The sequence below is a fragment of the Nyctibius grandis genome, chromosome Z (assembly GCF_013368605.1).
Source record: "Nyctibius grandis isolate bNycGra1 chromosome Z, bNycGra1.pri, whole genome shotgun sequence".
NCBI lineage: Eukaryota > Metazoa > Chordata > Aves > Nyctibiiformes > Nyctibiidae > Nyctibius > Nyctibius grandis.
In genome coordinates this window covers 39,477,044-39,487,132 of record NC_090695.1, presented here as the reverse complement: position 1 = coordinate 39,487,132, position 10,089 = coordinate 39,477,044, and the positions used below count along the sequence as shown (strand labels likewise).

Below are 10,089 nucleotides of genomic sequence, written 5' to 3'. Positions count from 1 at the left end.
GAGCCCCTCGGTTGGAGAGGCCTCGCTCGCCATTGGGTAGCCCCGGTCACGCGGGGCAGAGGCCGTGCCGCTCTCGCGAGAGTTGGCTGGTGTATGTGCAAGGTGTGGGCGGAAGTGCGGCCTTTTCTTGCGGCGGCGCGGCGCGGCGAGGATGAAGGTCGGGGCGCGCGGGGGTCGGGGCCGCGCCCGGGAGGGTGCGCGTTCCCCCGCCGCAGATGGTTCCGGCACTGCGTGCGGGGCCGCTGGCGGGGAGCGTTGGTCCCTGGTGGCGGGGCTGGATCCTCGCTGTGAGGCGGATGGGGGCGGATTGGTGGTGGGGCGACATGGCGGCAGTACAGGCCTTGTTCCCTCAGTGGGGCCGGTCCCGCCACCGGGCCGTGGGAGCTCCGGGTTCCGGTAGCGGTCCTTCCTCTGTTTGGAAGGTCTTTTGCGAGGGTGAAGCCTACGCTGTCGGTAGCGGGGCCTAGCAGGGAGGCACCGTGTGCGCTAGAGCTGGGCCCGTGCTGTTAGCAAGCCGTGCTCCAGGGAGAAGTGCCGGGAGGCGTCCCCGAAGCTCTGGGCTTTGCTCCGGCCACCAAGAAGCATAAGGAATCACCGACGGCAAGCATCGCTCCGTTTAGGTTACTTATGCAATTTTCCAACACAACGTGTGCTGTGAAGGGCTTGTAGAAGAAGAAGGAGCAGGTTTCTGCCGCCCTTACCTTGACTTGCTGGATTGCAGTCTGAAGGTGGTCAAGCTATGGTAAAGTCAGTTTACCGTGTAACTGAACGAGTAATACAGCCTATTGTGGCCAAGGATGGACCCGCTTGGCTCTCTGAGTATGGTAGTGACAAGTTGAGGCTAGCAAGCATTCATGTAAGCAGATGGAAAATTTGAGCTTTGAAATGCTAAGATGAAACTAGCAGAGAAATGCTAATTTTCTGTTAAAATGTCTCATGAGAAGTTTCAACCAAATTTAATTTTTTTTCTTTATATGTTAGCTGAACATCTCTTTCCCAGCCACCGGCTGCCAGAAACTCATTGAAGTGGATGATGAGCGCAAGCTGAGAACATTCTATGAGAAACGGATGGCCACCGAGGTCGCGGCTGATTCTCTTGGTGAGGAGTGGAAGGTAAGTGTAGAAGGATGTGTCAGAGCTGTATTCAAGGAGCTTGAATTACAAGATTTCCCCAGTATGCAGTTGTCACACTAGAGTGCTTATATGGTGTACATTTGGCAGGTATGTTGAAAGTTTTTCTTGCTGTATATACTGAATTTGGTGATCAGGCTAGCATGTTCTGCTACTTTGATATGTCTGAGTGCCTTTTTTTTTTTAACTCTTGTGTTTAGAGTTTCTTGCTGCTCTTTGCAGTAGTTTTTTGTTCTGCATTTGAGTGCCATCTTGGTATTGAGGACAAATTGAGTCTGTACCATAAAACTGCTGATCCCTTTACCGAACAAGTTCAAAACTGCCTTCATTGTGTTTAAACTGATACTAGTGCATGGGAAAAAGCATGTTGGGCCTGGTGGATGGGCTTGGAATAGTTAAGTGTTAATATGGACAGTCCAGCTGAATTTGAGTAAGTTGGTCTTTTCTGCTGGCACCTCCACAAGGAAGACAAAAGCTTTACTTTGCCTTTTTTACCCATGTGTCCCTACTCCAGATGCTCTGGTATTGCGTGCAGATTTCCAGTTTGTGATGATAACAGGCTTTGGTTAGGTTTAGGATTAAAGAAAAGCTAGACAATAATGGACAAAATTCAGTCTGGTGTAGCTTAAACAAATCTTTGAATGGATAGGAGTTTAATTTTTGAATATATATTGGAAGATAAACAGAATAAATGTAAATTCTGGTACATGGAGGTATTTTTCATATCTGTTAAGTAAAATTCCTGAGCTGTTGGAGTGGTGTTGGTTAAAGAGATTGTTTGCATTGGCAGTTGCTGTTGGAGTGGTGTTGGTTAAAGGGGTTGGTTGGTTGCATCGGCAGTAACAGGACTTTTCCTGAATCATGGGGATAGCACCCTGTTGTTTTGAACAGTATGTTGTGGTATCCACCACTTCTCCTTGAAGTCGTAGAGATGTGCGAGCAACTAAGAAGTGTGTTTCTGTGTTTTCATAGGGCTATGTTGTCCGGATCAGTGGTGGCAATGATAAACAAGGCTTCCCCATGAAGCAAGGTGTCCTGACTCATGGACGTGTCCGCCTTCTGCTCAGCAAGGGCCACTCCTGCTATCGCCCTAGAAGAACTGGAGAGAGAAAACGCAAATCCGTTCGTGGTTGCATCGTTGATGCCAACCTGAGTGTTCTGAACTTGGTCATAGTGAAAAAGGGTAAGAGTCTGGATGAAGCAAGCAATAGGTAGAAGTAGGCATGTGAAAGGAGCCTGCTTGCTAGTGGCTGAGAAGTTTTGTAGAATGCAAATGCAGTCCCAGCTTTAGAGTGTGAATGTGTTTTGAAATTCCCTCCGAGCATTACATTATTGTAATTTTAAAACTGCTCACTGAAACACTTTTATTACTGCCAGCAATCTGATCACATGAAATCAGCAAAGTGTAGCTAGGGGTGGCGCTATTCCAGGTGAACCCCAAGGATTTTCCAGTATTATCTTGAATTTTTATGCATTTTAAACTTTGTGATTGAAATTCACTAACAAAGTAGGTGTTCATTAGATGCAGGATTAATTGGCGTATTTAAACTTACATTCTCAAAGGTGAAAAGGATATTTCAGGCCTGACAGACACAACTGTGCCCCGTCGTCTTGGTCCCAAGAGGGCTAGCAGAATCCGCAAGCTATTCAACCTGTCTAAGGAGGATGATGTTCGCCAGTATGTTGTGAGGAAGCCTCTGAACAAAGAGGGTAAGAACTCAAATTTTACAACTTTTTGTTTGGTTTCATGTAATTATCAGCAAAGAGGAGTTCTGCCTACTGCAGTGAATGAAGCACACTATAGTAGTAGATCCGGGAGTTGATTATCATGGTACTTAAGCTTTGTCAGCTGTAACTTCTGGATAAGAAGTGGAGTTTCTTGGTTGCCCCACTTCTTTCACCCTTCTTTTCTCTTTTCATCTGCTTCGACACAATTTGGTTTTAAATGTTTGATAGAATGTGGAGTGATGTTTACTAGTGGTTCTAACTAAGAATAAACTAAAAACAATTGTTAATAAAAGAAGGTTAAATATGAGCTGGAATGTTTTGGAAACATTTTTGAGGTAGAGGAAAAAAAGCAGTATATAGAGAAGATACTAATTCTCCATTGCTTATGGCAGGCTCTGAAATGAGCCTTTATTGGGAGGGTACTGCTTTGCTTAGCACCTGTCTCTTTCAGTGTAAGATGTTAATTTTGGGTTCTTTTGCCTTTGATCAGGGAACAGAAAGGGTGAGGATTTTTAGCAGGAAGGGCATGATAAAGCTTGGGCTCTGTGAAAGTTTGTTGGATAAAAGACCACTATTTTCTGCATCATAGGAACTATTCTGTCCATTAAAGAATGTGATCATGGTGGACATGAGACTGTTGCTTGTGACTGCTGAAGTTGGGGAGGATTGAGTAGTTGAAATTTTATAGATGTGTGTGGTGTTGTGTTTTGTTTGCTCATTACGGGCTATGTAGATCAGTTTTTTGGAGATACACATGTCAAGCTTACATAGAACTGTAGAGAGCTTTTTAACACTGAAAACATAATGGCTTGTTCTGAAAGCAAGATGATGAGTTTCCATATTCTTTGAATTCCATATTCGAAGGGGAATTAAATTTAAGGCAGGCCTGCTGAGAAGCTAGGAATTTTCACAAAAATGCAGGGAGTTAGAGATGCATTACTGACACTTCATTGCTAGTAACAAATCATGAGCATTAAGACTACATGTTGTTAATGGTACATCTGACAGTAATTGATCATTTTTCCTGCAAAATCTTCAAGAGGTTGAACTCTGTATAAGTTGCTATAATATATAGTACACTAAATAATGTTACCATAATAGTAAATGGAACTTATTCTGAAGATGGCTAGATGAGGCCTGAGGCCTCTTTGGAAGATAATCTGCCACTTCTGCTGATTTGTAATGCTTTTTTTAGGCAAGAAACCCAGAACCAAGGCTCCTAAGATCCAGCGACTAGTGACTCCTCGAGTTCTGCAACATAAGCGCAGACGTATTGCTCTGAAGAAGCAGCGCACTCAAAAGAATAAGGAGGAGGCCGCAGAATACGCAAAGCTCTTGGCCAAGAGAATGAAGGTGCGTTTGCCCATGTAACTCAGTTATACAGAATACCTTATACCCTGGGATCAAAGGATTTGATTAACTTGACTGTACACTTAGAGCTGCTCTGTACCTAGCTCATTTTCAACAGGAATGCTTGAATGTGAGTATAAACATTGCTGGTCTAATGTTTTTGTGAGCATTTCTATCCATTTTTGCCAGTCATAGAGTAGTAGAAATTAACCAGACCAATTAATTTAACTGAGAGCTGATTTTGAAGAAAACAATAAACAGTTATGGGCTGTGAAGATAAGTTTTGCAGTAGCAATTTTAGTTCAAAGGAATTCCAGTTCAACTCAGATGCCCAAGCATTTGAGTGATTCCGTGGAGAAACAGGATCCAGCAGTTGACCTGGGTGGAAGATAACTTGGCAAGAAGCTGTTTGGGTGAGTTTGCTCTTGCACCGAAACCAGCAGTGACTGCTGAAGCAGTACTGTTGGAGTATTTGGCAGAGTACTTGAGTGTTTCATGACTTCCAGAGTGAAACTGAGTAAATAGATTTCTAGTATGTTGTGAACTCTGCGTTAGTATTTTTACTGTAATTTTGGACACCAGCCCATATTGTTTAAAGCCCTGGGTCTCTACAGGTTTGGATACTTGTAGAATTCCTCTGATCTGTGAAGAAGGGAAACTGTATTTTGCTTTATTGACTTAAGGAATCTATTCTTTCTGGTAGCTTCCTTCAAGTTGCATTTTCCCTAGTTTGGTCCTTCGTAGATGTTTTGAAGTGCTTGATGATGTGTGACATCTCTACTCACTTCATGCTGCTTTGCTTTTCAGGAAGCCAAGGAGAAACGCCAGGAGCAGATTGCGAAGAGACGCCGGCTTTCATCATTGAGAGCTTCTACATCTAAGTCTGAGTCAAGTCAGAAGTAAAGATGTACATGATACTAAAAATAAACCCTTTTTGTGGTTAACTTTCAGTATGAGACTTTCCAGTGCGTATTGTTACTGGCCATCTCTTAAATAGTAGTGTAGACTAACTGCATCATGCAGACCAAAGTGGAACCACAAACCTTGGTCTTGATTCAGTTCTCTTTTGAGAACTTGTAATATATATTCATGTCTTTAATGGGAACTTCCAGTTTATAAGAACGTTTTGCCTGCATGTTGATTTTTTTATAAGCAGGATTTACCTGTAATGGCAAAATCCTGTGTGATGGTTCATCAGTGTCCACAGGAATTAAGCTAATCTTTAGGACCTGTGGGTAGAATTCACTTGGTTCTCTTAGGTGGTTTGGGTTTTTTTTAATCTTAAGCACTGGATAGTGTTTCCAGATGAGGAGTCCTGCCACTTGCTTTTGATACTGAGTGTAAGATTGGTAAAACAGAAAGCCTTCAGCTGATTCATGGCAGAATTAAGTGAGCTACTGGAACAGGCTCCCCAGGGAAGGGGTCATGGCACTAAGCCGGTCAGAGTTCAAGGAGCGCCTGGATTGTGCTCTTAGTCATATGGTTTTGGTTTAGGTAGCGCTGCAAGGAGCCGGGAGTTGGACTTGATGATCCTTATGGGTCTTTTCCAACTTGAGATTCTGTAAGTATTTCAGCATTCTGCTACTGAAATTAGTACTGAATAGTGAGCATGAGTAAGACAGCCATTTAAAAGGTTTGACTTTGAAATTTCACTTAAGGAAAAACTGAAAAAAACTTTACAGTAGCCTTTATGTATTCAGATTGTATTTTGTGCAGATCTAGTACCGGGTAAAGGTGATGGGAATTCTGCTCTGACTTAAGCATACATGCTAAGTGTTTGATGTTAGAATGGTCTGTGGCTAAATAGATTGTCTTCATTGTTCTTAAAATAGTAATCAGGATCCAACTCAGTTTTTGTTGGGATTAGTGCTTCTATTTCCAGTGTTAAAACTGCAATACATTAAGCTTTATCACAACCTTAGAAGGTGTGAACCTTTTTTTTTTCCTCCTTCCTGTGTGCATGGTAAGGCTCTTTTAAGTCAGGGCTCCACCTGACTGTATAGAAGCAGTTTTTTAATATGTCAGATGTGGAACCTGAACTCTAGAAAATCAGAGTTGTAGAACACATGACTTGTTGGCAGTAGACCATGGGCACAGAAGAGTCAAATTGCCATCCTTGAACTTCTGGTTTTTATTAGGGTGAAGGGATGCTAATCTTTGACAAGGGTAGAATATGCTATGAAGTGTGCGTGTGTGAGAAGCCTCAGACCAAGAGCACTGGCCAAAGCAGTTACTCCAGGCTTCCACTTAAGCTGTCTTTCACAGCATAACTGTTCAGGTGGAAGAATAATGATACACTATTTTTGAATGACAAATCAACTACATCATAATTGGAAAAGGCAAAGAGGGTTAGCAATAGTTAAGCATGAGTTAAATAAGAATGCTGGCTAGTTTCACAATCTTAAGAGGGTACCATTTTATATAAGATGAACTAGATACATCAGTGTATTTGTTTTCTGTGGAGGCCATGTTCGAGACCTACATTTTCACTTTAAAGAAGGGGTTCTTTTCTCTTAGTAGTGCAGATAGCTATATAGGCCCTGTTAAGCCTGAGCTTCACTAAAATAAGTATACCTTTCAGAAATCCACTTATAATTTAATGTTAGTCTCTCAACTCCAAAAATTGATACGGAGAAAATACGGATATATCTGTATATCATTGAGCAGTCAAATACGTGTCATGTTACATCCTTAACCTGCTTACTCAAAAAACAACTTGCACAAACACATTACAAATCCTCACTGTAAAAGAGATCATATCAACAGGCACTGTCAAGCAAAGGGGTCTCATCTTTAAGTATGAGATGAGCACTCACTAAATTGACAATGCTGAGAATTTTACAATCATCTTCAGAAGAGAAATACACATGACTAACACTGTCTAGCCTTCTCTTTTGGATCCTAGTAACAGGTACTTGTATGCAAATAAGAGGCACTTACTCTGGTCAGGGTCACCAAGCACTGAGATTAGTGGGTCCTGGAAGAGACCTGTGTTCTTACAAGCATGTCCTGCAGTATAGGCTGCTAGTAAGTGTTTCTCTGAAGCAGCACAACTAATACCCCGTTGTATTAATATGTGAAAAAAGTGGGTGGGGTGCTGGTGATTTTTGTCAAGGTGTCAATGAGAATGTGTGGCCTTGTTAGAGCCAGAATATACGTAGCCTAATACCTGCACTATTTCCATAACCTGTTTCTTTGAATCTTCGTGGTTCTGCTGCTGCTTCCTTCTCCAGTCCTGGGTTTGCAAGTGCAAATCAGGCATACCATGACTCAGAATCATAGAATCACAGAACATTCCAGGTTGGAAGGGATCTTGAAAGATCACCTGGTCCAGCCTTTCATGAGAAAGAGAGCCTAGATGAGATTATCTAGCACCCTGTCCAGGCATGTCTTGAAAACGTCCAGTGATGGGGAATCTACCACATCCCTGGGGAGGCTGCTCTGGTGATCGATTGTTCTCGGTGTAAAAAAAAAAACCCTCTTATATTGAAATCTCACCTCTCCTGGTACAACTTGTACCTGTTGCCCCTTGCCTTCTCCATGTGACACTTAGTGAAGAGAGAGAGCCTCTGTCCTCTTTGTAGCTGCCCTTTAAGTATGTGATGTGGTCTCCCCTGAGCCTTCTCCAGAGTGAAACCTAAGTCAGTCCTTCAGTCTTTCCTTGTGGGGCAGTTTGTCCAGCCCCTTGATAATCTTTGTGGCCCTCCTTTGGACCCTCTCGAGTCTGCATCTTTCTTGAACTGTGGGGCCCAGAACTGGACCACATACTCTGGGTGTGGCCTGACAAGTGCTGAGTGGAGTGGGATGATCACATCTCTATCTCTGCTAGTAATGTGCCTGCAGATGCAGCTCAGGATCCAGTTTGCCTTGGTTGCTGCAGTGGCACACTGCTGACTCACATTCAGCTTGTAGTCCACCAGCCCCCCAAGTGGCTGCTCCCCAGCCACACATATTGTGTAGCCTGTGCCGGACTCTGGTTATGTTGTCCCAGATTCAGGACTTTGCACTTGTCTTTGTTAAACTTCATCCAGTTCTTGCTAGCCCACTCTTCCAGCCTGTCCTGGTCTCTGTAAGGTGGCTCTCCCTTCTGACATGTCTGCCTCACTGCCCCATAAGGGGGCTTTCAGTTCCATCACCCAAATAATTTATGAAGATCTTGAACATTGTGGGGCTCAGTACTGATCACTGGGGGAACCCAGCTTGTGACAGGCTGCCAGCCTGAGTGAAAGCCATGGATCACCACCCTCTTAGTGCGGCCTGTGAGACAATTCCCTGCCCATCTTGCAGGCTGCCCATGCAGTCTGTATCTTGCCAGTTTGTCTGGGAGAAGGCTGTGGGAAACAGTGTCAAATGCTTTGCTGAAGTCCAGCTAAACAATAGTCACTGCTCTCCCCATGTTGAAATGTCGTTTTGTTGTAGCAGGTGATCAAGTCAGTCTGGCATGATTTGCCTTTGGTAAATATGTACTGGATTTTCCCAGTCACCTGCTTTCACCATGGCTTTAGGTCACGGATGAATCAAATCCCCAACTTGGAAGAGGTTAATGAGGTAGCGTGCTCTCTCTGCCCCTGTGCACTTCTCAACTTTACTACAGATCCTACTACACTAGGATCTGCAATAAAACTTTGCAAAGGTCAGCCAGCTGCAGAAGTCTCAACTCCTCAACAGCACTTTAAAATCTGTGATACAAAAATGTAATGACAAACAAGAAGTACTATCTGGGAGGAGCAGCTTTTCCTTGAATTTAACAGCAGTTTTGGCAGGTCTTCTGCTCTTCAAGGGCAAAGTTCTTCAGCAAGCCTGAAGCGCAGCTGCAAACTCCTTAAGCTTCAGGGCAAGGAGCAGGGACTGGTGACAACGTGGTAAGTTGCTATTTCATCTCTCCACAATGCAAGGAAACAGAACACATGTAATCTATTTTAACTGGCAAGGTTTGAATTCAGACAGTATGATGATACAGAAAAAAAATGGGGCTGAAAATGCCAAATGAAAACACCTGGAGGAAACCTAAACACAAATGGTGGAACATCGCTCTAAACTACTCTGGTAACCAGGCCAAGCCAGCCTCTGCTCCTCCCAGCAGTTTCTGGCTGCCACCCCTCCCACAAAGCCACTGAGGCTAGTGGGCAACCCTTGAAGTCTGTAGTGCGAGCCCCTGCTGAAGCAGGGTGGTGTCCAGTAGAGTCTGAGCATTTTTTAAAAGATGGAAACTCAACGACCTTCCAGGCAACCTGTTCCAGTGTTTCACCACCCTCACAGTTAAAACATTTAAGTGGATTTTCCTGCAGTTCAAGTTTCTGTTCATTGCCTCTTCTGGCGCAGGGCACCACTGGAAAGAGTCTGGCTTTGTCTTCTCTACTCCCTACCCACACCATCAGGTATTTAGACACATGGATGAGATCCCCCCTCCCTCCTGACCCCAAGCTTTCTCCAGGCTGGACAGTGCTAGCTCTGTCAACCTCCCTTGTGTGACAGATGCTCCAAGCCCTTCATCATCTTTGTGGTCCTTCACTGGAGTTATTCCAGGATGTCCAAGTCTCTCTTGTTTTGGTCAGCCCAGACTTGGACATAGTACCCAGACACCAGCACTCACCAGCACTGAGTAGAATGGAAAGATCACCTCCCTCCACCTACTGGCAATGCTCTGCCTAGTTCACCCCAGGACCCTGTTGGCTTGCTTTACTGTGAGGGCACTCTGCTGGCCCATGGTCAGGTTGGTGTCCACTGGGAGCCTTAGGTCTTTTCCCACCCAGCTGCTCTCCAGCCCATCTGCCTCCAGCCTGCACAGGTGCATGAGGTTATTCCTACCCAGAGGCAGGACCTTTGTGTTTCCTTTTGGACCCCATCAGATTTTCTCCAGCTTGGCAAGTTACTGACTCT

The 10,089-nt window shown here is 44.2% G+C and overlaps 1 protein-coding gene across 1 annotated transcript; it reads left to right on the top strand.

Annotated features, from left to right (window-relative positions):
* The first annotated feature begins 80 nt into the window (after nt 1–80).
* On the top strand, nt 81–5,159 carry RPS6 (ribosomal protein S6). The gene is made up of 6 exons (XM_068422412.1): nt 81–157; nt 982–1,113; nt 2,104–2,314; nt 2,695–2,841; nt 4,055–4,212; nt 5,017–5,159. Exons 1-6 carry the CDS (start codon nt 152–154, stop codon nt 5,110–5,112), a joined length of 750 nt encoding a protein of 249 aa, XP_068278513.1. The 5' UTR covers nt 81–151; the 3' UTR covers nt 5,113–5,159.
* Nucleotides 5,160–10,089: the final 4,930 nt, after the last annotated feature.

Coding starts and splice junctions, on each gene's coding strand:
- RPS6 (XM_068422412.1), top strand. Junction 1,114..2,103: donor CTCTTGGTGAGGAGTGGAAG/GTAAGTGTAGAA, acceptor GTGTTTTCATAG/GGCTATGTTGTCCGGATCAG. Junction 4,213..5,016: donor TCTTGGCCAAGAGAATGAAG/GTGCGTTTGCCC, acceptor TTTGCTTTTCAG/GAAGCCAAGGAGAAACGCCA.